The 27478-nt window shown below is 40.7% G+C and overlaps 1 protein-coding gene across 2 annotated transcripts in view; it reads left to right on the top strand.

Moving 5' to 3' along the window:
- Window positions 1-27478, top strand: part of LRRC2 (leucine rich repeat containing 2) — a 90514-nt gene that overhangs the window by 26375 nt on the left and 36661 nt on the right. For both annotated transcript variants that reach the window (XM_081316629.1, XM_081316630.1), the window contains 2 exons: window positions 2282-2438; window positions 14347-14483. In XM_081316629.1, coding sequence (XP_081172755.1) covers window positions 2282-2438; window positions 14347-14483 — 294 coding nt within the window. The remainder of the gene's footprint in view (window positions 1-2281; window positions 2439-14346; window positions 14484-27478) is intronic.

Below are 27478 nucleotides of genomic sequence, written 5' to 3'. Positions count from 1 at the left end.
ACTATATTATTATTTCCCACAATTGCTTGGTAACAGTAAAAGTGGCTGTGGGGCAATGGATCCTTCGTTGCTAAAAGTAATGTGTGTGACATTTCATACATTTGACATGCCATCAGGGTCCTAGCAGCTGATAATACCTTCTCTAGCTCATATATTTTTTTCTTTTTTCTTTTTTTTGTGTCAAGCAATCTAAACAGAGCCATCTCTTAGAGTGTTCACAACATGGCATCCTTCAGGATGGGTGGGAGGCATTACAGGATGTTAAACTTTATCCCTGATAAGTTGTCTTGATTTGCTCTTCATTGGGTGTCATGTTCCATGAGGTTTGGACATTGTAAAATTTGTGAATAGTTACCTCATTGACAGTGGAGAGGAACTGATTGGCTTCCTATAGGCAGTGCTTTTTTTGTAAAAGAAAAAGGTGCCGGAACTCACACATGTCATACAACCCGCCTTGCCTACCCTACAAGGTTCCATCCAAAAAAGGTGCCGGAACTCCGTTCTGAGCGTTCTATGAGAAAAAAAAGCCCTGCCTATAGGCATCTATGTACTGAAGATTATAGAAGAATATGGGGGGACTAAAAAGCAGAGACAAAAGGAAGTACTGCATATTTGAAATTCTATCACAAATTAACCACAGTTCAAGGTTTGTATGCCAAGAGCTAAAATAATTGATTGATTGATAGGTCTAAACTCTGATAAATTATATTTATTTCTATGGTAGTAAGCAAGAATCTGGAAAGATGTTTAAAATAATGTTTGTATAGCCTTCCCTTCCCTTCTCTTATTTACATTACAAATGTTAAAAGTTTGTTGCTTGGTTTTGTTTTGTTTTAATACTCTGAGGGAATATTATCTCTACAAAGCCATTTCAATTAATGTTATCTGATTAGCTGAAAAAAGAGTCATAGGCATGCCCACCAACAAGGGGTTAGTTTCAATTTTGGGGATGTAACACGAACTGATATTGTAAGTGCACACGAGCATATCTTTTAGCTTTGCTTCCTTAATTTCTTTTCAGAGATTATTGTTAATTTAAATATTTATCAAGTGAAAGTTAAAGTCTTAGCTGAATAGATCTGGATATAGTAATTTATGCTGAGATATCCCAAGAGCAAAAGACAGGAGCATATTCATACACTAAAAAAAACCTTGCTGTTAGAATTTTCTATAAAAATATAATCAATTCTGTAAGGTGAAAGCAATCTTATAAATCTGTTTTTAAATTTGTCAGGATAAATTGCTCAGGATAGTACACTAATAAGTCGTGATTTCTCAAAATGTGGTGAATTTCCTTGTTGGAAGTGTCTAAAAGAGTCAATTATGCAAAACAAAGGACATCTTTAATTTGATTTTTAATTTCTTTTAAAATGAAGATCTACGATCCACATTGGATTGGAGGGGCAATATTTGTCTAGAACTATTTTTCTTGAAATAAACTCCCACTCCCAGCTACTACATGGCCATTTAGGAAAAAGTTTTTTGCTTGCTTTTGTTATGTGAGATCTGTGCTGGAGGAAATCCTGCACCCAAAATCCTTAATCCTTTCTCTTTTTTTACTGGTCATGTTGATTCTTCTTAAAGGAACATAGGGATGGGATGGTTCTCCAATCACAGATCTCCAATATCTCTAATTGTCTTCTAATTTTTGAATAATTGCACTGAACATTCATATCAGTAATTCATCTGTGATATATTATTCAGAAGAAAAATTAAAGGTACATTGCAGATATTGGAGACCTGAGACTGGACAGTTCTCCCATCTCTATGTTTCTTTACAAAGAAACTAGTCTTCGACTTTTAATCACAATTGAGCCCAAAATTGCTGTTGCTAAGTGAGACATTAGTTAAGTGAGTTTTACTCCATTTTACGATTTTTCTTGCCATGGTTAGTAAGTGATTCTTGCTTCTCAATTGACTTTCTTGTGAGAAAGTTGCAAAAGGGGATTACATGACCCCAAGACACTGTAACCATTATAAATATGAGTCAGTTGCCAAGTGTCTGAATTTTGACCACATGGCCATGGGGATGCTGAAATGGTATGAAAAATGATCATAAGGCACTTTTTTCACTGCTGTTGTAATTTTGAATGGTCACTAAATGAACTGTTGTAAGTTGAGGGCTTCCTGTATGTTAAAAGGAAAAGCAATGCTTCATGCACTGAAATGTCATTCATAGCCAATGAGCGTGGTTTAATTCAAATGGCTTTGTGAAGGAGAGGAAGGTAGAAATGTTGTTGTTGCAAAAGATTCCTTACTGTCCCCAATCTTCTTTTCTTAGGAATTACCTGATTGGCTGAGAGAGAAAACATACCTAAAAGAATGGCATGTAAACAATACTAAGATCTCAAGCATTCCAAGTTACATTGCCTTGTTTCAGGAACTGAAAATTCTTGAATTATCCAGTAATCAGATTACAGACCTCCCCGTTGAAATTGGTAGGTGTCCTTTTTTTCTTAGACATTTATATCTGTTCATTTCATCACAATCAATAAGTTTTTTTTAAAAAAAGTAACCTGGGGATACATTTTATAAATGCATATTTTCACATATGATAATGTGAAATCACAATCTTCACAATCCTGGCATTGTACACATGTGGAAGCTACAACTCCCCAGGGTTTATCTATAGGTAACAGTCTGGGAAAAAAAACTGAATGGGAGGATTGTAATTCACAAGACGGGAACAAGGTCGATGTTTTTGCATCACAGCTATGTACTCTTTTATAACTGATCCATCAGGGCCACCTGCTAGATCCATTTCCTGAAATGATAGATCCTTCAGGCTTCTTCTGAAACAAATATGGGACTCTTCTTTATGGCTAAATTAAAGTGCCAACTATCTGTGACTAAACTGGCAGAAAACTATACTGGTGTAACAATTGATGAGTTGACCCATATCCTGCCCAGGCCTGATGCTGGAAAATGCTGCTCTTATTTACAGTGGACAGGGCACATTATGAAAAGTAATTGTTAGATTATCCCAGCTTTCTTTTCTTCCTTCCCACCAATTCTCACCTGCTGACAGGAAAATATCCACCAACAGAGAACCAGAGAGGTTGCCTTGAAGCCAATATTCAGAAACCGTTATGAAACCAATCAAGAGAGAAGCATTCCTTAAGTCCTGGGAAAGAAGACAGTATTTATTTATTATCCCAACTTTTAAAATATATAACACAAGGTGGCAAACATACCTCATATTTGCCCTACAACAACTCTGTGAGGTAGGTTGGTCTGAGAAAGAATGACTGTCCCAAAAATCACTTACCGTATATACTTGAGTATAAGCCGACTCGAGTATAAGCCGAGACCCCCAATTTCACCCCCAAAAACTGGGAAAAGTTGTTGACTCGAGTATAAGCCGATCCGCCGTTCTGCATGCCTCGGAGGCTGGATCCGCGCTCTGCAAGCCTCTGGGATCCTGGGAGGCCTAATGCAAGCACCAGCCCGCCTGCCTCAGGTCTCCCCCACCCCCAGATACTGGGCTTCAGCACAGCTGGCTGTCTTGCCAAAGAGAAACATCTGGGAAGGAAAACCCTGTCTTACCTCTTTCCCAATTCTGCCTCTGCCCTTCCTCCTACCAAGGTGTTCTGGGACTAGTTCCCTAGCCCTTTGGAGCTTTTGGTGTTCGCCCATCAGCTGTCTACGGGGAGGCAACAAAGCTGCCTCTCTAGGCTTTGAGAAAAGGCCCCTTGCACAAAAGGCAGCTTCAGGACGAGCTTCCAAAAACCCTTTCCTTCCTTAACGCCCTCCCCACCTTCCCCCAGAAAGCCATATTTCTTTTTTTTTTATTGAAAATTTTTATTGAAGTTACAATATTATCCCCTCCCCAACCCACCCCAGAACCCCTCCCCCTCCCCCATATTTCTTCAATAACAAAAACATAAAAAGCTGGTTGGGATGTACTCGCTGATTTCCCCCCCCCCTTTTTTTAGATGCTAAAACTAAACTCTCCCTCTGCCTTCCAACCAATATCCCTTTTTAAAATCTTACCTTGGCTCCAGATGGAAGAGTAGAGGAACTAAGCTAGTAAGGAGAGAATTTTTTTCTGCAACTTTTTACTCCTGAAGTAGTAGTAGTAGTAATAGTAGTAGTAGGAATAATAATAATAAATCCCTAAAAGTTGTGCCAGAAAATGGAGGACGCTGGGTCTTTGCAAGTTTTAGCTGTCTGTCAGACTGCCTGAAAAGGGCGGCCTTCAGGCAGCCAGGCGGACAGCTAAAGCTTGCAAAGACCCAGCGTCCTCCATTTTCTGGCATAACCTTCGGAGATTACTTTAAAAAAAAAACAAAAAAAACCTTCAGAGGAAAAACAGCTGCAGAAACATTTTGTCTCCTTGCTGGCTTGGTTCATCTACTCTTCAGCCAGGAGGGAGTCCAAGGCCTAGAGAAGGAGAGCTTTGCAGCATCCCTATGGACAGCTGATGGGCAGACAGCTGAAAGAAGCAGGCAGGCAGGGCGCGGAGGAACGGAGACCTGCAGGTCTCGGACTGCGGTGGCTTGGGAGAGGTGCGCGCGATCCCGGAAGCACCAAAGCCTTGGCCGCGCACAAGTCCTCGGTAAGTTTTTTTGTTGACTGGAGTATAAGCCGAAGTGGAATTTTTCAGCCCAAAAAGTGGGCTGAAAAATTCGGCTTATACTCAAGTATATACGGTAGATGGCTTTCGTGTTTAAGGCAGACCCAGAACTCAAGAGTGTCCTGGTTTCTAGGCAGTGGTGGGATTCAAATATGTGAACAACCTGTTCTCTGTGTGGATGCTGCTTCCAAAAGTCCGTTCTGGGCCTGGGCAACAAATAATTAGCTACCAGTTCTGCTGACATGGTGTGAATCCGCTGAATCCCACCCCTGTTTCTAAGCCAGTACCTTAACCACTACACCAAATTGGTTTTCTTTTTATTTCTTGTTTCTTATTTCTTGTTTCTTATTTCTCCCCCCCCCTCTCTCTCTCTCTCTCTCACACACACACCATCCTTCTCCTCCTCCTCATCACCATCATCAATCTTAAATCTCTTAGAATTCTTAGTTTAAGAAGAGACTCAGGTTAGCCCTTCCACACTCATTGGGGTAGAACAGGGAGAAGTGGAAAAGGATTTGATTTTGGGGGGGGGGCTACCTTAGGGGACTCAACTTCCCCTTAAAGTATGCTATACATATAGGTAGTCCTTGACTTACAACCATTTGTTTAATGACAGTTCAAAGTTACAATGGCACTGAAAAAGTGACTTATGATCAGTTCTTAAACTTACAACAGTTGCAGCATTCCCAGAGTCAAATGATCGAACTTTGGGTGCTTAGCAGCAGGCATGTATTTACAATGGATGCAGCATCCCTAGGGATTGTCATTTGCAACCTTCCTTAGGGTGCTTTTGACAAGCAAAATCAATGGGGAAAGTCAGATTCACGTGATCCACTTAACTGTAGTCATTTGCTTAACAACCATGGCTGAAACAGTCACGAAATGGAGTAAAACTCACTTAACAGCTGCCTTGCTTAGCAACAAAAATTTGGGGCTCAATTGTGGTCATCAGTTGAAGATCACCTCTAGTTGAGGGAGGAAGTCAGTTTAATGAATCCCTAGACACCAATAGCTAGATCAATCAGAACCTATATTGGTTTTTGGGAAGGGTGCAGCCACTGCTGGCCAGTTGTTGCTCATGTTGATCTATATCTCTGAGCCAGGGACTGACTTAGAGACTGGAATTCTAGGGGAGAACCCAGTTGGACAGAATGAGATGTTCTTGCATTGTGAAGCCGAATAGCTCTTGAGAAGAATGTCAATGGCTGAGATAATCTCATCCCCAAGGGTCACTTGCTTCTGAAACACATCAGATACAGATTCAGTAGATCTGCCATGGTATGTCACTTGCTTAAAAACTCTATTTTAGCATTAAACAGATGCAGTGTGGCTGGAGTTGAGAGGAAGGCAACGTCAGGAGTAGATGGCAGAAAAGTGAGGTTGCTATGGCATATTCTTCCTGTGATTTGTGCAAGAGGGCGAATACCCAAAATTATATTAGTTAAAGTGGGATATATAGTTGAGAAGTCAGTGAGAGAAGTACTTCCCTCTGTGACATACACTTTCAAGAACTACCAATTCTTGAAGATATTTGCATGGGGAGGATATAGGAACAAAGGACTCTATCAAATCAAGAGCATTAATCTAGGAATCAGGAGATTAAAGTAGGAATCAGGAGATGCCATCATGATTTAAAGACCCAAAATATAGGTGAGTAAAACTTCTCTCTTTCTGAATGAACACACATGCATGCTTGTGCATGCATGCATACATACATACATTTTGAAACATTTTAGGACATTTTATCTCTTTCTTAAAAAAAGGTACAAGAGTGGCAAACTGAAATAAAACTGTACCCTGTTTTGTACTTTGGAGGGACTTCTTGAATAATCCCTAAGATCTCTAAGGATCTTTTTTTTCAATTTCTGGTTATTGGTTTTAAAGTCTGCTGCCAGTTTTGATCCTCAATTTTTAAAACAATAACGGTGGAAATAATTTGTGTATGTCCATTTTATTTTGTAAAGATAATTGCCAACAAGCATCCATGTCTTGTGAGCATACTAGAAGCAAAGCACATTAGAATAACTTTATTGAGTAAAAAGCATGACTTTATGAGTAAAAAACAAAAATTGAGTTCCTCTCTTATCGGTATTCTTTAATCTTGGAGCTGAAACGAAACAGACTTAATTGATTTATGTGTTCCACAAGGTGGCAGTGGAGAATAAGATAAAAATGCAATAATTCACCAAATTAGAATCTATCTCAAGTGGTCCTTCTCCTTCTCTTTAAAAATCATACATATGATAGAGATTCATGTGGGTGATTTGCCATATAAAAACGTTTCCCTTGAAGAGTTTCTGAAAAACTGATAGTGGAGTTTATAAAAATTACTACAATGAACTACATTATTCCCAAAGCAAATTGGTGTGTTTGCTAGAGAAGTGGAACGACTTAAAGTTCTGCCAGCCCTTTCAAAATCGCCGTCCTTCACATTAAATAGAAATATTTTATGTGATGTAAAGTCAATGCCCCAAGGGTGGGCAAGGTTCAAGTAATATAATTTATTTTAGATAGAAGAAGCATATCAGTCTGAAACAGCCCTTACATGTCATACATAAACGGCCTATAAAGCTACTAAGTAACTGTGAAAGTTTAATTCTTGGAGGTTAAATAGTGTTTGTTCCAAAGGTCTAATCTGCACATCACATTAAGTCAAAACCAAAACTCATTATGGTTAGTGGCCTAATGGTTTGCAGTAATGCTAAGACATAATGGATATGACCATACATCAGACTAAATCCAAGACAAACCAGCCACCTAATTGCTTAGTGCTCTGTAAAAATTAATAAAAAGGAAGAATAAAACAGATTTTCTGAACTCTTTAAAAAAATGAACAAAGATACGGAAGAAGAAAAGTAGTTTCTCGCAGAATCATGAGGGAAACTTTTAAAAAGGGACAATGAATCTTTTAGAAAATGCACAGCATTGGAGCAGCCAGGAAAATCAAGTTCCCTTTGTTGTTGTTTGTATGCAGTTGTTTTGATGACTAGACATTTTACTTTGAGATCCAGAGATAAGTTACCGGCAAAATTGGCTGATAGATGACTTGGTTCTTTATGTAGTCCTTTCCACAGTTACCATTCCTTTTAGTTTCTGGGATTCATTTTCCTTTCTACATTGCTCTGTCTAGACCTGCTGTTCTTTCTTATGACTGAACCCCTTAAGATAAAATGGTGGGTAAAACCCAACATGACATCCTAACAGCTCAGAATATGGCAGCACAGAAACCGTCCTACATTATAGGCATTCCTCAGTTCTTAGTATGTATGGCAAGAATCTTCCAATCTTTTAAAGGAAGTTGTAAAAATGGATTTATGATTAGCTCTACTTATAATTCTTTGAACATCCACTTAGGAACTCTTATGCAGCTTTCCTATTTCTTGCTATAATGATAATAGCCATTGCCTATTAAAAATTAAAAGCTGTGGTTTAATTGTGGGATTTAAGGTTAAAAAAATGATTAAAAAGAAATGAGAATAAATTGTGACCCAGGGATGATTGCGCTACTAATTAAAAACAAAATATTATTAGATTGGAAATTACCACAGAAAATACATTTGATTATTACTTTTGACTATTTCTAATCTGATAGCTCACAACAATAACATTTTTTATTATTGTTTATTTCTTAATGGGTATATTATTTTTGTTGATAGCAATGTTGTATCATGAATTATTTAAATCAGAACCACGCTAAAAATCTCCAAACTAAAGGCAGTCCTTACCAATGGTAACTAGGAGTGAGAACTCCATCAGTAAGCAATGTACTCATCAGAGGCAATGTCACATGACTGCAATCCCAGTTGCCATTGTTAGGCAAACCTTGTGTGGGCACAACATCCCATCAGCACAGGATCACCATTTGTAGACTTCCTACCAGCTTCCCTATTGACTTTGCTATTGTGAAGCCAGTAGTGAAGGTTGCAAATGGTGACCATGCGACTGTGGGATGCAGCTATGTTGTAACTGCAAGAGGTTATCAAGCACCTAAATTGTGACCACATGACGGGGCAGGGGGGAAGCTGCACCAGCTGCAACTATGAGGACCTGTCATAATCCCCCTTTTTCAGTGCCACTGTATCTTCAGTCACTGAACAAGTAGATATTAAGCAAGGACTGTCTGTTAGTGTGCTCACCTAATTTTAATGAACACCAAACAAAAGTTGCTTCTTATGAATTTTGATGTTTTATTCCCTAGAAAAAATAGTTCCACACAAAACACGTTTACATGGAATTGATCCTCACTTGGAATTCACAAAGTCATGTTTTCCAAATACATATAAAAGTTCCTAATAGTTAGAAATATTTTTTCCCTTAACTTATAGTGTAATGGAATTTGTAAAACGCCAGATTTGTCTTATATATTGCTTAGCACACTGTGGTCTTCAAATAGTGACTTCTGTTCTGAAGTAATTCCTGAATCTCCATTTTAGTTGCCTTCCAGTTTATGAAGCAAGCATGTGAGAGGCTATCACCAATTTTCATATATGTGTATGTATGTATGTATATGTATGTATGTGTATATATATATTTGTTTTCTGAGGTTTTCGCGGGTGCTTGTATGTAGATCTTTGGTCATTTGGGTTTTTCCCCCACGTAGAATTGGAGGTATCAGGGCAACATTTCGACGAAATCTCATGCGTCATCCTTCGTTCTTCTGGGAGAAGAACGAAGCTGAAGCCACCAGCCTGAGGATGACGGATGAGATTTCGTCGAAACGTTGCCCTGATACCTCCAATTCTACGTGGGAAAAAAACCCGAATGACCAAAGATCTACATGGTGACATGGTCAATGCAAGTTGCAGTTTGTCAGTCTTAGTTGGAAACCTGGACCTCAGATACTATCGAGACGGGCCTGTGGCCTGGATAGTAGTAGTAGTAGCAGCAGCAGGCAGTTCTGATTGAATGCCAATTGAAGGTAAGAAATAGAGCATGTGGTGGTGATGGTCTTGCTGATTGAATGAGTCAACATTTGTGACTGGATTGGTGTCTGGAGTCATTGACAGAATAATCACATGATAAATTAATTGGGGTAAGTAATCAATGTATCTTAGTTTGCCCACATGACACTTTCTCTTTGTGAGCCACACTGGTCATTGGTTGACTTCTGGATGCATTTCAAGGTGCTGATTGAAATCTATAAAGCCTTTAACGGTTTGGGTCATGGTTATTTATGAGTCTGCCTGCCTTCAGTAGCTTCTGCCTGTCTATAAGATCTAACTAGATAGGAACAGATTATTTTTCATGTTTATTGGACAGCTCAGAGAATGTTTAAAAACAGTTGGCCGTCAACGTATTGAAATGTAAAATGATGGAGTTAAAACTTACCTATTTGATATATGCTTGCTCTTCTGAGATTTCAGTATTTTAATATTCATAAGTTTGTTAATATGATTTAGAGAAAATAAAGTGTAAAGATGTGAATGTAATTTTGAAATATATCAAATTTTACTACTATTAATATATGAAGAGACACTGATTTGGGCATGATGGAAACATTATGCTATTTTGCAGTTATAGAGAGGGTACTATGTCCTCTCTTACTAGTTTATTATTAGCTTTTTCTTCACAATGGAAGCACAGATTTTATCTTTTATTCATTTTTTATTCAAGATAGAAATAAGCAGTTTAAATATGTTGTTGTTGTTAGCTGCGAAGTCGTGTCCGACCCATCGCGACCCTATGGACAACATTCCTCCAGGCCTTCCTGTCCTCTACCATCTTCTGGAGTCCATTTAAGCTCGCGCCTACTGCTTCAGTGACTCCATCCAGCCACCTCATTCTCTGTCGTCCCCTTCTTCTATTGCCCTCGATCTTTCCCAGCATTAGGCTCTTCTCCAGTGAGTCCTTCCTTCTCATTAGGTGGCCAAAGTACTTGAGTTTTAGCTTCAGAATCTGGCCTTCTAAAGAGCAGTCAGGATTGATCTCCTCTAGGACTGACCGGTTTGATCGCCTTGCAGTCCAAGGGACTCGCAGGAGTCTTCTCCAGCACCACAGTTCAAAGGCCTCAATTCTTTGGCGCTCAGCCTTTCTTATGGTCCAACTTTCACTGCCATACATTGCAACTGGGAAGACCATAGCCTTGACTATACGCACTTTTGTTGACAGGGTGATGTCTCTGCTTTTTAGTGTGCTGTCTAGATTTGCCATGGCTTTCCTCCCCAGGAGCAAGCGTCTTTTAATTTCTTGGCTACAGTCCCCGTCTGCAGTGATCTTGGAGCCCAGGAAAATAAAATCTGTCACTACCTCCATTTCTTCCCCATCTATTTGCCAGGAATTGAGAGGGCCAGATGCCATGATCTTGGTTTTCTTAATGTTAAGTTTCAACCCAAGTTTTGCACTCTCCTTCTTCACCTGCAACAAGAATATAAGTTTAAATATAAGCCATGCTTTATCTAAGTAGCCAAGTAGATTCACATTGTACACTTCAACATTGCCAATTGGTATCCATCCTTTCATGAGTGAAGCTATCCCTCTTCTCTAGGCAAGCATAGCATAGCCTGGCCTTGTGGCACTTCACACACTTTTTCCCCCATCTAAATGTCCATCTGTTATCAAAAGCATTCCAGGAAAGCAATTATGAATAAAATATGTATGCTCTACGTGTCTAAGGAAAAGGTTGAACCTTTATCCACTCTCAGCCAATGAGAAAACAGGCAATTGTCTGGTTATTTCTTTGGAAGGCAAATCTTTGAGTGTATCTTCGTCATCTTCATGCTCACAGAATTGTAGGGTTATCTATTCATTATGGTGTTCCTCTTCAACCTTGTTTCTCTCCTAGACTTACATTGTTTAATCCAGGGGCCTTCAAACCTGGCCCTTTTATGACTTGTGGACTTCAGCTCCCAGAATTCCTCAGCCAGCATGCCTGGCACGCTGGCTGAGGAATTCTGGGAGCTGAAGTCCACAAGTCATAAAAGGGCCAAGTTTGAAGACCCCTGGTTTAATCAAAGAAACCTGTAGTGTATCCAACCCTGGCCAGGCATACACTGTGGAAAAGAAAAATACATAAGCATAACTGAGCCCCAAATTTCCATCATGGTTGGTGAAAAGTGCAGCTAATGTTAAGTATTAAGAAGATAGAGCTGCTGTACTGTTAACCTACAGGTACATGCTTAGAGGATTTATAGCTGATAATGAAGAAGTAAAGATTTTGCTTTCGTTTTACTGAGTTCAAGAATTGATAAAAGTGGCCTAAAGTGCTTGAGTTGTAAAGTGGGATTAGCCCTAGGAGGAAAGGCAATGTCAAATTTAGACAACATAGTGTAAAGGGTGTTTAAGTGACAACAAACATCACAATACTTAAAACAAATCTTCCAGTGTTAACTTTCACTATGAAAGCTGGCCATTGAGAAACAAAGGAAGAAAGGAGATGTGCTATTTGAGTTGTGGTTTGGGACACAATTACTAAGAGTCCTGTGGCCTACGGGGGGGGGGGAAACCCTAAGTCATTGAAAAATACATAGTGTATGGCTTCAAGAAAAATCCCAATTAACACATATTGAAAGGCTCAAAGAAATAACAATGCTTTAACACCCGGTTACTGACAAATAACGGTAGTCCTGATTTTATCAGAGCAAAAAAGCAAACAAAACAAGCAGAATCTTACAAAAGCTATTATAAACTGAGTTGTTAAGGGAGGCACAGTAAGCATTCCTTGGTTCCTTAATAAAAGCTGCAAAAGTGCATGTACATATGTGAATCAATTTCAGCTACACTGAAAAGATGAGGCTGTGCGCCAAATGTTTGGAAAACAATATTTTTGTATCCTAGAAGGCATTGACTGAATCATGTTAGTGCTTTTACCCAAGCCTTCTTCTGGAATTAAGCAGTGATCCGATTTCAAGTAAGAACTTCTATGATGATGATAACTTTATTGTCACTTTGAATGTACACCAATTGGCATACATCAAAATGAAATTTCGTTGCATACAGCTCTCTGGTATTTCTACTGGGTATTCCTGTTCCCTTCCACCCTTTCCCATTCCTTTTTTCTTGGAATGTGTATTATGTCTTTCAGATTGTAAGCCTCAAGGCAGGGACTGTCTCATTTTTGAAATTTGAAAGCCGCCGCAGAAGCCGTGTCACAATTTGTGAACCAAGAGAGAGAGAGAGAGAGAGAGGAAAAGCCAAGAGTGAATTAACTCACTGTTTTGCCAATATCTGAACCTCTTGCATAATTCCCCAAAGATCCATAATCATTCAAACAATTATATTTAGAGCAAAGAATTTAAAATAAACTTTCAGGACAAATATATCAAAGAGCTTTACAGTAGTCCACTTCCAAATTCCCCAAGAACATATTGTTTAGATTGGCTAATATTATGATTAAACATATGATTTATATTTCAATTCTCTCTTGCATGGATTTTAAAAGTAAGCTAACTTTAAACTAAAAAGCAACCTCCATCTTGCATTCATAAAGATATCTGGCATTGGTTTTTTTTTTCCAGGAGAGGAGAAAAAACAACAACCTCCGTATACCCTTAATAGGCATTTCTAAATAACTAGTCAGCATTTTAACAATGATTTAAGAAATGATCAGATTAATACTTATAAAAATTGGTCACTGTGGAAAAATAGATTGTGCTACTTTGATGCCTGCTGTGACACTTGCAATGATTTCCTTTAATTCTGTGGAGCACAACAACACTATCCTACAGACCACAGGAGTGCATTCTAAAATGTAAGATAAGATAAGATAATCTTTATTGTCATTCTTTTTTACTGTGGGCATACTAGTAAACATTAAAAATAAAATTCTGTTGCTTGCTCTCAAAAGTGTACACATACATAACACACATATAAACATGCTATATACAACATATTTATATACCTACACCCTTACATATAAATATATATAAATATTAATCACTGTGTTTAGGTAACAGTCTTAGATCAGCTTCAGAGTTCCTTAGCTTGCTCAAAGCTATCACTAACTTATAAAACAAAACTTTGCAGTTATTTATAAATATTGTTATTGAGAAAGCAATCTAAAGAGCAAATTTTAGATAGATTGAGTGGAATGGATTTTGTACATTTAGATGGGTAACTGTGTTAATCTTAGTATCAAATATTACAATAGAATTTAGATTACAGCCTATTCAACAACAATAACAAAATAATTTTGAACTAATTGGATCCCTTTGCATTTATAAACAAAAGGAATTAATGAAACATGGTGAATTAATGAATCAGGATATTTCTGCGATCATTTCTGCTATATTCTGGGAAGGAGTCATTGAACATATTAATTTGACTTTGGCTCAGGGTGTAATAATTTCAGATTTCCATATGCTTTTGAACAATGTACCTGATACATGAAAATTAATGGCTGACAATGAAAATGAATTCTCCATGACTTATTTATTGCTAAAAGACTTGTTCTTCAATATTGGAAAGATAAATTTATGGCCCCAATTACTCAGTGAATTAAAGACTTAAACTTTCTTCTAACTTATGAACAAGTTGCTTACAATGTAAATTATATATGGACAATTATAATGAAATACGATCATCCTTTATTGACACATTATGTAAATCCTTATATAGATATATACATGTATAAGACTTCATATACATATGTAGTGTCTTATTCTTTGTATTTCTTTTTTACTTTTGTTTAATTAAATAAGGCTTTTTTAAAGAAAAAGGTAACAATTCTAATTAATTTTAATCATGGAATCAGGACTCCATGACCATACCTTTTCCTGCTGTTGCACTCAATTGAATTATTGCTTAACTAATTTTAACTCACTTTATTTTGACAGGTTGTTTAAAAAACCTAAAAGAGCTGAATGTAAGTTTTAACCGTTTGAAGACTGTCCCTCCAGAACTGGGAAACTGCGAGAATCTTGAAAAACTTGATTTGTCTGGAAATTTAGAACTAATGGAGCTTCCATTTGAAGTAAGACTTTGAGTTCACTTTTGATGTATTGATCAATTGAAGAATGGAATGTTTAAAGATAATTTTATTCCAATTAATTAAGGCCACGTTAAGTATTACACCATTACAAATGTATCCTATGGCTCAATGATGCTTTAATTACCTCATTTTTAGAGGTCATGTAAATAAAGAACCTCAGTGAATTAGATATGAATTTGTTTACCTATGACAGATTCTGAATCTGTATGTGCTTTTGTACAGAAGAACAAATTATGCCAAAACATACTTTGTTTAAGGCTAATTGTGTGAATGGCTTTGTGCCATGAAAAACAAAATTATGCAGACAGCTGGAGTCATGCTATGCTATGAAGTTATGCTTGGCTGGTTAAACATATTTTGCTTGGTTCCAAGACTGCCATTAGCAGCAAAACATGGCTTGGCAAAAATTCAGGGCACTTCCAGACAACCAAAATTCCTGTAACCTAAGACTTCTGACCTGACAAAGAAGAAGTTGGGATCGAGGAGATAAAATTATTTGGAGTTATTTATTTCATTTGAAGTCCACATTCTTGCAGGGAGCTAGTGACCAAAATGACTTTTCAGGACAATATAGGAGCATAGAAAGACTAAGATGGTGGACGTGCAGGCGGTCGTGTTAGGCTGAGCTCTGCAAGTCCTAGAAAAGAGGCGTCCTAGGAGCCCCTCAGGGGTGCTTTATACCCTCTGGGTTGGGGTGAAGTGTAGCGGCAATGATTTAGGCAGCTGGACAAAGCTTTTTGCTGCCTGCTAACCTGGTCGGCGTTCCGCTGGGCTGTTGGTCTGCTGCTAGCCGGGCTGGATGTTCGCGGTGCTTTTCCGCTGCGTCGGGCAACCTCCGAGCTTCCTTCGGCGGCGTCTGGCGTTTTCGGCGACCGGCGGCGGTGTTTTCAGCGGCGACGGAGCCGGCATCTTTGGATGCCTCCCGACTGTTGGCGTCTTCGGCGGAGACATTTGCGGGCCGCTTTGGGCCGTTGCTTTGGCCGGCCTGGCTCAGCTCTTGACTATGTCAGCGACGACGCTTTCGGCCCATTTCAATGGCGACGGCGACGGCGGCGGCGGCAGCGTTGCTCCCGGGCCGTTCTGGGCCACTTTGTTATCGACCGCTGCGGTCTGGCCTGCTTCTTTCGGACCGTTTGTCCCGCTGCCGCCTGGGCCTTTTCGGCCCGCTTTTCATCGGCGGCGGCGATGGCCTCCCCTGGATTGTTTGCGGCTTTGGCGGTGTTCCAGTGGCAACGGGGATGGCGGCGACGGCGTCCGTAGTGGTGCTCCGGCAGTGGCAGCGGCCCCGATGGCTCGGCAGTGGTGTTATGGCCGACCTGCCTTCTCCTCGGCCTGTTCTGCATGCTCCAGATGGTCTGGCACCCCCACTGTTCCTGGTGGCCCCGAAGGCTCCTGGGTTAGCCGGTTAACCCCGGTGGAGCCCAGTGGAGCCCTGTGGATCCTGGTTATTCCGGAGGATCCTGGAAGACCTACACTCTCCGTCTCACCCGTTGTGATCTGGTTGGTGCCGCTGGATTTTGAGGGGGCTCCGGGGAAATCAGTAGACTTGGGGGAGTCAGACTTTGTTGATCACACTCTGGAAGGCCCCAATGACTATAGAACTGAGGGCCCATGGAGTTGTGGTCAGGTACAACCTCCTGGAATGGCGGAGCAGCGGGGGACTTGGCCATTAGCGGACCAGATTATGATGGCTTGTTATGTTACTTTACTCCTGCCTTTACAAACTATCGTGCATTGTCCTTTACACAGCATCCCCAAAGGATTCAGAGGATCCTGGGTATTAGCCACTGTGAGAGGGTGGCTTGAACCTACATCTGCTGCCCCTAGAGGTGAGAGCTCTATGGGGCATGCTATATCCAGAGTGGTTGTTTCAGACCACCCCCCCCCCGGGAATTGGTTCTGCGGCCGTCGTGAGAGGACGGTAGTCGACCTGCCCGGGGGGTTCACCCAGCTGAGTGGCAGCGGCTGGGCGGAGGTCTGGGACACCTATTTATCCTCTGTCTAGATCCTCCTTACTGACTATCAACCATGGACTGCCTTCTATCTGGACTGCTCCTTATGCCTTCTCTTAAATACTCTTTCACGGACTTGTTCACCCTCAGGGGTGCTCCCCCTTCCTGGGTGCGACCCGCCTTTCCAGCTTCTTATAATCTCGAGGAAGGGCCCATTTATTGGGACCCTGAGAGATGGCTGGGCAGGGGTAGGGGCCTTCGACGTAAACCCAACAAGAGGCCCCTGATTAGTTTTTTGTCAAAATTCTTTAGGGGGTTAGGGAGGTGGGAGGGTACTCCTTTTGGTTGTTTGGACAAGGGGGGCAGTCCAACAACCTCTGTTCAGGCCAGTGCCGAGGTAGATCGCGGGGGAGAGGAGCGGGGGTCGGTTGCCTCTGGGGCCCCAGGGCTGGTCATGGGATTACCTATTCCCACGACGTCAGGGAATGGCAGCAGGTCTAGGAGCAGAGGGCCGTATCGATCTCAGGGAACGCCTCTCCGCTGCTTACAAGCGGTGAGGCACTCCGACCCTCTAGCTCCGCCCCGAGGTCCCGGGAGTGAGGATGTGCAGCCTCCTGAGCTCCGGCTGGTGTACTTGAATGCCAGGTCGGTCGCTAATAAAGCTCCTCTCGTCCGCGACTTGGTCGAGGGTGAGCGGGCGGACCTGGCTTGCATCACGGAGACTTGGTTGGGCCCAGAGGGCGGGATTCCTCTGGTTGATCTTTGCCCACCAGGTTTCCGGGTGCTACACTGGCCTCGGGCTCAGGGTAGGGGTGGGGGTGTGGCTGTTGTTATGAGGGAGACCTTGTGTCCGCGGGAGGCCACCGTCCCCCAGATAGTCGGGTGTGAGTCTCTCTTTTTGAGATGCGGCCCTGGTGCGCAGTTGGGCTTGCTGCTGGTGTACCTTTCGCCTAGTCACGCAGCAGCAGCCCTGCCTGAGCTTCTCGATGTCCTCTCTGGGTTGGTGATTGAGTTCCCGAAACTTATAGTTTTGGGGGACTTTAATTTACCATCGCTGGGAGGATCATCTGAGTTGGCTCGGGAGTTCATGGCTTCCATGACGGCCATGGACCTGATGCAAGTAATTTCGGGACCGACTCATGAGGGAGGCCACACCCTTGACCTAGTTTTCTTATCTGGACGATGGTTAGATGATCTTGGTGGGGGCTCCCCAATTGTTATGCCCCTGTCATGGACCGATCATCATCTCCTGCGGCTGGTCTTCTGTTTTGCCACCCCCCGCCGTGGGTGCGTGGAACCAATTAAATGGTACTGCCCCAGACGCTTAATGGATCTCGAGAGGTTCCAGGCGGCGCTGGGGTCCCCACCTGCCTCCTTTGCTCACAGCTCGGCAGATGCCTTAGTGGAAGCCTGGGAAAGGGCAGCCACTGAGGCTCTTGACCGAGTTGTACCCTTGTGGCCCCTGACCCGGTGCAGATCCCGTCGAGCTCCATGGTTTTCCGTGGAGCTCCGGGAGATGAAGCGTCGGAGACGGGGCCTAGAGAGCGGTTGGAGATCCAGCCGATCCGAATCCGACTGATTGCGACTAAGAGCCTATATTAGGTCTTATCTCGCTGCGATAAGGGAGGCGAGGTCTAACCACTTCGCTACCCTTATCGCGTCCGCAGATAATCGCCTGGCCGCCCTGTTTAGGGTGACTCGCTCCCTCCTGAATCAAGAGGTGAGGGAAGAACCCTTGCAGGGTCGTGCCGAGGAGTTTAACCAACATCTGTCGGACAAAATCGCTCGGATTCGGACCGGTCTGGACTCTGACTGGGCAGAGTCTGACGATCAGGACATGGGCGGTCTTGTCGATATTACCTGGGAGGAGTTTGATTCTGTGACTCTGGAGGAAGTGGACAGGATTATGGGGAGGCTGAGCTCCACCACATGTTTATTGGACCCGTGCCCTTCCTGGCTGGTTTATGCAGCCCGGGAGAGGACGCGCAGCTTGTTCCAGGCAGTTATATCGGCTTCTTTGAGTGAGGGTATCTTCCCTGCCATCTTGAAAGAGGCGGTGGTGAGGCCTCTCCTCAAGAAGCCTGCCTTGGACCCAGCTGTATTGAACAACTTTCATCCGGTCTCCAACCTTCGCTTCCTTGCGAAGGTTGTTGAGAGTGTGGTGGCGCATCAGCTCCCTTTGGTCCTGGATGAAGCGGATTATCTAGACCCGTACCAATCGGGTTTCAGGCCCAGGTACAGCACAGAGACGGCATTGGTCGTGCTGGTGAATGATCTCTGGAGGGCTCAGGACAGGGGACATTCCTCTGTTCTAGTCCTATTAGACCTCTCAGCAGCTTTCGATACCATCGACCATGGTATCTTGCTGCGGCGTCTCAGGGGATTGGGAGTGGGAGGCACGGTTTTACAGTGGTTCTCCTCCTATCTCCAGGGACGTTCGCAGTCGGTGTTGACAGGAGGGCAGAGGTCGACCGCGAGGTCTCTCGTTTGTGGAGTTCCTCAGGGGTCGGTCCTCTCGCCTCTCCTGTTCAACATCTATATGAAACCGCTGGGTGAGATCATTCGTGGTTTTGGAGTTGGGTATCATCAGTATGCTGATGATACCCAGCTTTTTCTTTCTACCCCAAACCACCCCAGTGATGCCCTCAACATGATGGCCCGTTGCCTGGAGGCGGTTCGGGTCTGGATGGGGAGGAACAGACTTCAACTCAACCCCGACAAGACTGAGTGGCTTTGCATACCTTCATCCCGGGTCTATTCGGATATTCCACCTCTTACTATGGGGGGTGAATTATTACCCCCTGTAGATAGGGCTCGCAACTTGGGAGTCCTCCTAGATTCACGGCTCACCTTGGAAGACCACATAGTGGCTGTGACTAGGGGGGCTTTCGCCCAGGTTCGCCTGGTGCACCAGTTGCGGCCCTATCTAAGCCGGGATGATTTATGCACAGTCACTCATGCGCTCGTGACCTCTCGTCTAGATTACTGCAACACTCTCTACATGGGGCTGCCCTTGAGGACCACCCGGAGGCTCCAACTGGTACAGAATGCAGCCGCGAGAGTTGTGCTGGGAGTCTCCCGATACTCCCATGTTACACCTCTGCTCCGTGAGCTGCATTGGTTACCAGTTGTCTTCCGGGTGAGATTCAAGGTACTAGTAATGGTGTTTAAAGCCCTACATGGCAGGGGTCCGGAGTACCTCAGGGAACACCTGCTGCCAGCATCAACCTCCCTGCGCCCTGTGCGTTCCCACAGAGAGGGTCTCCTCAGGGTGCCACCGATCAGAGAATGTCGATTGGTGGCCCCCAGGGGGAGATCCTTCTCTGTGGGCGCTCCGGAACTATGGAATCAGTTACCGGTAGAGCTCCGGATGGCGCCCGATCTTCGCTCCTTTCGCCGCGATCTGAAGACGTTTTTGTTCGAACAAGCCGGCCTGGCCTGATGGGGGATTGGTGGGGTTTTTATTTTTGTATTTTTATTGTTGTATTTTTGGGGTTTTTATAAATGTAGTGTATTAATTGTTTTAATGGGCAACAATTTAATCTTCTTTTAATATTTGTAACTTTGTATTTTATTCTTGCCCTGTGCACCGCCCTGAGTCCTTCGGGAGAAGGGCGGTATAGAAATATTAATAAAATAAAAAAAATAAAAAATAAAAATAAACCAACTTTTATCATCTGTTCGTCAGCAAATAGTATCTTAACCAGCCTGCTTGTGTCTGTGTTGTTGTTTTTTAAACGTATAATTCCTTTTACTTTATAGAAAACAATAAAGAATGAAAAGACTTTCAAATACCTTTCACAATAACAACCTAGCTAGTCTTCTATTCTGCCCCACTTCTTTTGGATGGCTATCTAGGGCTGGGAATTGAGTATCCCTTTCAATAAACTCTAGTTCAAAGCACAGTGGCAAAATGTAGTTTTCGTGCAATTCACATGAAACCTGAGTTAACCGCATGTTATGACTGCGTTCATCAAGAAGCATTCAAACAGCATCAATTCTGGCTCATTTCTGTTCGCCTAAATCTTAGCTCCTAGATGACACAGTCACAATATGCACTTCCAGATGCGGATATATATCCTTTCAGGAGTGAGCTGATCCCCACCATATATATAATGGGGATCAGCTCAGTCCTGAAATGATATACATCCCCATCTGGAAGTGCCCACAGTTACATATCCTTGTGGTACAGCTGAAATCTTTTATCAATTGCTCATATGGTTTAGGAAAAGAATTTTTTTTAATATTGTGTAAAAATATTAGGAATATGTACTCAATCCAATCTGTATGTGTCTAAAAGCCCATAAGCTACATATGTCTTGTTATATGCCTAACAGAGGGTAAAGTGAAATCATAATAATTATAATAGTATTTTTATATTGCTCCCTCTGCAAGATGACCATTTCTTTTGCATTAGATTACTTTTATTTCATTAATAGCTCCTAAGGTCCATTAATAGAAGTCTATTAATTTTTGCTGAAAATATTAGGCACTAAACAGTGTTACAGATTTAAAGATGGCATAATTTACTTAATGTGTTTATGATGTAATTGGAAATTAGGCCTAAGGCTGTATTTGAACATTTAGTGTGATAAAATGCTACAAAAACAAAAAGTTTTTAACTTTTTTTAAAAAAATGATATGATTTAGTCCTTGGTTCAGTTACCAAACATAGGTTGCAATTATGTGATGATTTTAAAGTATGTCTTGGCACTCTGAAGTTCTCATGCTAGAGATTGGTGCTAAATTAGCATAACACTGTCTAACATGTGCAAGTAGATGCCCACTGCATTCTCACAAACTTGCCATTCTGTTTCCTATGTTGTCAAGGAAGGTGGTACAAATATTAGAACACTAAAATGATGGTTTTGTGTGTGTGTGTGTGTGTAGGGTGTAGGATGTAAGTATAAGCATATCATCATTTTAGCCATTGTCTATCCACTGCAGGATGAAGGCCTCTTCCACATGTTTCCAACCTATACAGTCCTGAGCTTTCTTTTGCCAATTGGGCCCGGAATAGATGCTGATGTCGTTGATCCATCTTATGTATAAGCACATATGTATATATATAAGTATATATGCATATATACAAAAGTTTATTCAGTGAGCAATATTAGGTTTGTGAACCAAATGTTTTAATCCTCAGGGTAATAGCATCATTCACATAGAGACTGTTTAAAATTTTATACTAGCCTTAAGCTGTATGCAACTATGTATGTATGTATGTATGTATGTGTGTATGTATTTTGTTTCTTTGTTTAGTAATCTCCTTTTTCATAAAGAGGACTAGCAATATGAAGTAAAATGATTAAACTAAAAGAACCAAAAGCTTAGTACTTTTTAAATCACATTCTATAAAAATGCATCAAGCTCATCTCTGTTTTAAAGCAAATATATTTTTGTTACGATCAACTTTCTGGTGTGGAATTTTAGTCAAGGATGTGTCATTTTGAATACTATTTAAGAACTACAAAAGCAATCGAAGAGAACCACTGAGAATGTGCTTTCTGGTGCAGATTCCCCATTTCTATGGAATCAGAAAATTTTAATGTCACTTATGAAAATGCCTTTTGGGTTTCCTCAGATTATTTGGGGCACTCAATGTTGTTAGACAATGGCAAGGCAAATTGCCAATTATATGGAAATTACATTCTTCAGCAAATTAATGCGTGGTGTTTCATCATTGAAAAAAAATGCAATTTTTCATTTGGCAAGGAATGTCTCCTGCAGTAACTGGTGACATTTGGACAATGTGTTTGTTGGCTTGGCAAATACCAAAGACACCTGTCAGCAAGTGTCTATGAAAATTGAACCCTATGTGTTAATAGATTGTCTCTCTCACACACAAATCAAATGGAATGTTGCTTTTAAACATAGAACATACACTTCTATTTATTATTAAAAAAAAGATGGAAATGAAAACACTTTTTCTTAGATTAAATGCAGGCATGAGAAGCCATTCTGAGAAAAAATCGTATCGAGGATAAAGGCTTAAAATCCCACAGCCAAGAGCTCACTTCCTGTTAGAACTCTTGTAAGTTAAAAAAAACAACACAGATTTACCAACATGCTTTTTAAAGAAAATTGTTACTTTCTTTGTTTGTATATGTTTTAAAGGCTGAGTGCTACTTCATTAGGCCATAGAGGTGCAACTATTCTTTTCATAAAGGCTGATCCAGTCTGTCATGATCTCTAGATAAAGTTTTACCGCCGAATATAGATGCCTTTAATTAGCAATGTATAAAGCTGTTAAGATACAGCTAGCTTCACCAGCATCTCATTCTCCTTTGTGAAGGCTGGCTACACTTTTATTTTAAAACAAAATAAAAATCAGTGTTGACAGGATGGAGGTTAGAGCCCTCAGTGACAAAAAGGGAGATGACAACACAATACAACACCAGAAATGGACTTCTTAGAGAAGCCCTTTTCTTGTAGAAATGTTATAGATACCTACATCTAGCTAGCAGAGTAACTGTTTGTCTACGTTCACCAGACCTGGTTGATAGCGGGTTTAACTAGAGCAGCCCAAAGGCTTTGAGTCAGGAATTTTAAAATGAACTGAGCTCCTGCCTATCATATATTACCCTACTTGTTTCATCATTTTTGATTGCATTATCCACACTTGTAATACTGGTCAGTTATTGCAACAACAACAAAAAACCTGGAATGTGGACTCAGTTAATGGATCTGAATGGGGCCATAAAATTTACATAAATAAGAAGGGGCACAATCCAAACAAGGATAAGCCATGCAATTCATATTGTCATTTATTTTAGCTGACAATATATCATCTACATAGCACTGGATTTAGGTTGTTTCCAGACTAATGGCTCCTAATATCACCGATCAAAACACTTTTGCAGCTTTCCTACCTTTCTTTCCTTAATAGTTTTTTTTGTCAAAGAAGGACAACAATCCAGAACTATTGAGAAAATAGGGGCTTGGGGGGAGGATATGTAAATATTAAATCAGTAAATTACATCACCTAAATTCCCTTCCATTGACATTCTATGTTTTAAGTAGATCAATTGTACAATTAAAAACCTTTAGAATCCCACCTTTTCAAATTGACATTTCTCTCCTCTCCTGTGAAGGGAGAAGCATGTAAAACGCGTGCCAAATCTTTCACTCCTTACAGTGTTTACCAAATGTCTGACAGTTTATGAAAAGGAACAGCTGAATTCTAGAGAAACAGGAGTGTTTAGGGTGTTGATATTGACATCCCCTATATTTTCCCCCCAATATTAGTAGGAAGGTGTGAAGAGCAAAAGAGCAGGTGTGAGATGTCAAATGTCAAGTGGGCTTCCACAGAAGCATTAGCACCACACCAGGTCTTATAAATGTTTGGAGACATTAAAGAAATATGTGCAAGTAGATGGGAACCTAGAGCAAGAACATAAGGCAGTCTTCATTCAATTGTTTTAAATCAATTGTATATCATTCAGATAAGAACATTGTGAATTTCGCCATTTTTCTTCATAGGGAAAGGCAACTTGGATATGTTAGGAGAGACAAAAAGTTGAGTTCCAGTGAAGTGCATGGTCAACCATAAGGAGATTGATTAAAAGGACTCAACAGTATCTACTTGTAGCTTTGATCAACAGCAGCTTGTTTGGGGGAAATACCCTCTATTGTTCAGTCAGGGCTAAAGGACATATTTTCTATAAATTGAAAGTGTTTCTGATTCAAGGCAGATGGGTTCATTGTATCTGCAGATGCTAAACTGTTATAAGAGAGCTCTACAAGCATCGACTCCATTTGTTCTGTTCTTTTGCTTCAAACTTTAATGAGCATAACTGTATACTGTGATTGCTACAAAGCTTATTGGCAAGCAAACAAGCTGTTCTGCATCAAAACTTTCTTTATCAAATCTGGAAGAACTCTCTAACCCAAAGTATTTTGTTCCAGTGATAGAAAACTAAGTCCAATCTTGGAAATGAATTCTATTCTCCATGTATACTGAGCTTTAAGTCAAAGCCAAGCAAACCTTATTTTAACTGACTCAGCAGGTGCGTTATTCTCTACAGCAAGTGTCCCCAACCCCTGGTCCATGGACCAGTACCGGGCCGCGGCATGCCAACAACCGGTCCACACAAATGAGCAAAACTCTATCCATCGGATGCAGGCAGCACACAAAACCATGCCCTCTCCGGTCCATGGAAAAAACCTTTCTCCATGAAACCCATCCCTGGTGCCCAAAAAATTGGGGACCTCTGCTTTACAGAAAGAGAGAGGAAGCAATGTATCCCTTACTCTGCTCTTTTAAGCAGAAAGGCTTCAGATCCAGAAGTACCTCACTCATGATTATATATGATATTCATGATCAGTCTTCCTTCCTGGTACTTCTCATTGCAGATAGATTCAAAGACAAGGATATGATCTGGAAGTTTTATAAATATGCAGGGTGGAAGATCCCCAGCAGTTTTTCTAATGCCTTTGTTGTAGCTCCTAAAGATTCCTGACAGTTGTCTACAAACTGCAATATTGTTTAATATGACAGAATAGGAAAAAGATTAAAGATGCAATTGGAAAGTAATTATACGAGCTTGTTTAATGTTACTTACATCCAAAAAGAATAGAGTACAGATTGAGTTAGGTTTTGCCTAAGTCGCACCAACAATATTCAGAAGGGAACTCCTGGCGTTCCCTTAAAAGATGTGCACAACTCTTAGTTGAGAAAAAGCATTGAAGCACTTTGAGTGTGTATCTTCGGGTGCTGTCTTAACATTAGCTCAGCTCCTTAACTGGCTAAGTTTGAAAGTGAATAATTGTTCTGACTGGGATTTGTTTTTTTCTGAGCTATGGTTTATGTGTTAGTTGTTGCCCTGTAGAGACCCTGAAGCTCAGAAAACCAATAATTGAGGTCTTTTGCCGAGTTCCTTCTTTTATCCAAGATTTGGTCAAATCTCAAGGAACAGTTGGAAACATTCAAATTTCAATAATGATAAAGTGAAATAGAAACTGAAAAGATAAATTGGACTTTGGTCCAAATCAATCAAACTGATGATCTTCCCAATTTTATTCTTCATTTCCTAGAAGCAACAGTACAAGTTATACTGGAAAACAGAGACATTGGAAGACTAAATGCCATCTGATTCACCTTGGCATAAAAATCAGTTCTAAGCTGGTCATGTACCTCAAATCAGCTTTCTTAAGAAACAATAAATATGTTCCTATCTTTTCTACAGTTAACTAGTTTTAATAAGTATCTTAATGTGTTTGGTTCAACTTCCATACAAATATAAAAAGTTCATAATTATTATCATATATGATTTTCAAAAAGTGTAATGCTATTTTGATGAAGCATAAAAATGTAGGTTCTCCAGTTACTGTGGAAATATGGTTCAATAATTCTACTTCTAAGCAATTGCCATTTTGCAACACCATCATCCATCAGCCCAGCTGATAGCATCTTCAGAGTATCACTGACTGAAATGTTGCTGCTATAATAGCACATTTCTAAAGATCAGGGGGGTGGGGGGTTAGCTGTGCTTCAACATTTACCTCCCATCTTTCCCTTGACATTTATTTCACATCTGACATTCCTATCTTATTCCAGAGGTCTATGCTGCTGATATTATCTTTTAAAGCATTCTCAATATTTTCAACCCTAAAATGAACAGTCATTGTTTTTCCCCACCCTAATTAAATAAAAGGATCATGCCAAGGAGAGTTTTATCATGCCCTTTCCAGTGAGTGGGTTGTTGGTGGGTTGTATTAATTCAAATGTTTACAAATAAAATTAGTTGCTTCCTCTAGGAAGCAATGATTGATTTACCTTACATTTCAAAAAAAAAAGTTATATTTGTTTTGTGAAAAATAAAATAACAGCTTCCATTGCTGGGGTTTCTGGTTACATCAAATTATTGTTGATTAGTAATTTCAGAGTCTTTTCCTCTGGGGCAACATTTCCATATTAGTTGATTCTGCAAGCTACAAATGGGTATTTTTTTTAAAAAGGCAATTAAAGGGAAACATGAATTTAAAATAATTCAGGATGGGCTGAAGTTAGTCTTATTTGCATAGCTTGCCCTACTTTTTAAAAAACTAGATTCCTCATGATCCTCTCAGGTGGTTTAAATTTACAAAGGAAAAAATGAATACGCAGCAAAAATCTTAAGTAATTTTAAGTCATATAATTCTGAATAGGCACACTTATTTTGCAGCCTCAGGTGTATCTTCCTGTATGGTACCCAGTACCAGCCAGCGACATTTGCTATTGATACCCTGAAGCCTACCTTTTTCTCATCTTTAATTGAAAGTTGATGTTTTCAGTTTATTGTGGGGCTTCATCATGGCTATACATGATATTCTGGACAGGAAGATAATTCAGTTCTATGAAAATCCATCTAATACTTGAGGCCAGTTCAAAATATGAAACAACCAGAGACAATGGTTCTCAAAAGTTTCTATGAAGTTGGACAACTTTCCAACTTTTGCAGCTTGATGGCATAGATTTATCCCACGCCAGCACTGCACAATCTGAAAGCTGGTCCTGGTATGGACCATTCCCATGAAGTTAGGCCCTGACTATAACCAAAGATACAGAGAATAGTGAGGGGTACCTCTGCTATTGGCTTGGTTCCCATCCCTTTGAACAGCTTGCAAGGCTGAGATTTCTTGCAGGTAATCTATTTATCCTGGAGACCATATTTAGTTCCCCTTGCATCATTTCAACCTTTCTTTATAATCTTCATTGTTCCAACCTCCCTTCCATTGTGTTCTAGTATTTTCTGGGTCATCTTTCTTTCTTGTTTCTAATCTGACATGTAGAATTGCAATTGCCGCTGCAGCAAGAATAGGAGCAACAAGAACTATAAAAAAGTGTTTTTAGGGACACTGAGTTTTTTATGCAAGTATTCCTTTTGTTCTTTCTGTCTCTAATGCTTCCTGTTTAGTATAGCATAATGCTATTATGCTGATTGTTTCTTTAGTAGTCATTTCCTATTTCATACATCCAGGGCTTCAATTATTTGTTTTTATACCGGGAACACAACTTTCAAAATAATACTGTTTTTCACTATA

The sequence above is a fragment of the Vipera berus genome (assembly GCF_964194415.1).
Source record: "Vipera berus genome assembly, chromosome: 2".
Lineage (NCBI taxonomy): Eukaryota > Metazoa > Chordata > Lepidosauria > Squamata > Viperidae > Vipera > Vipera berus.
The sequence above is the reverse complement of the archived record's forward strand: the minus strand, read 5'-3'. Positions and strand labels throughout refer to the sequence as shown.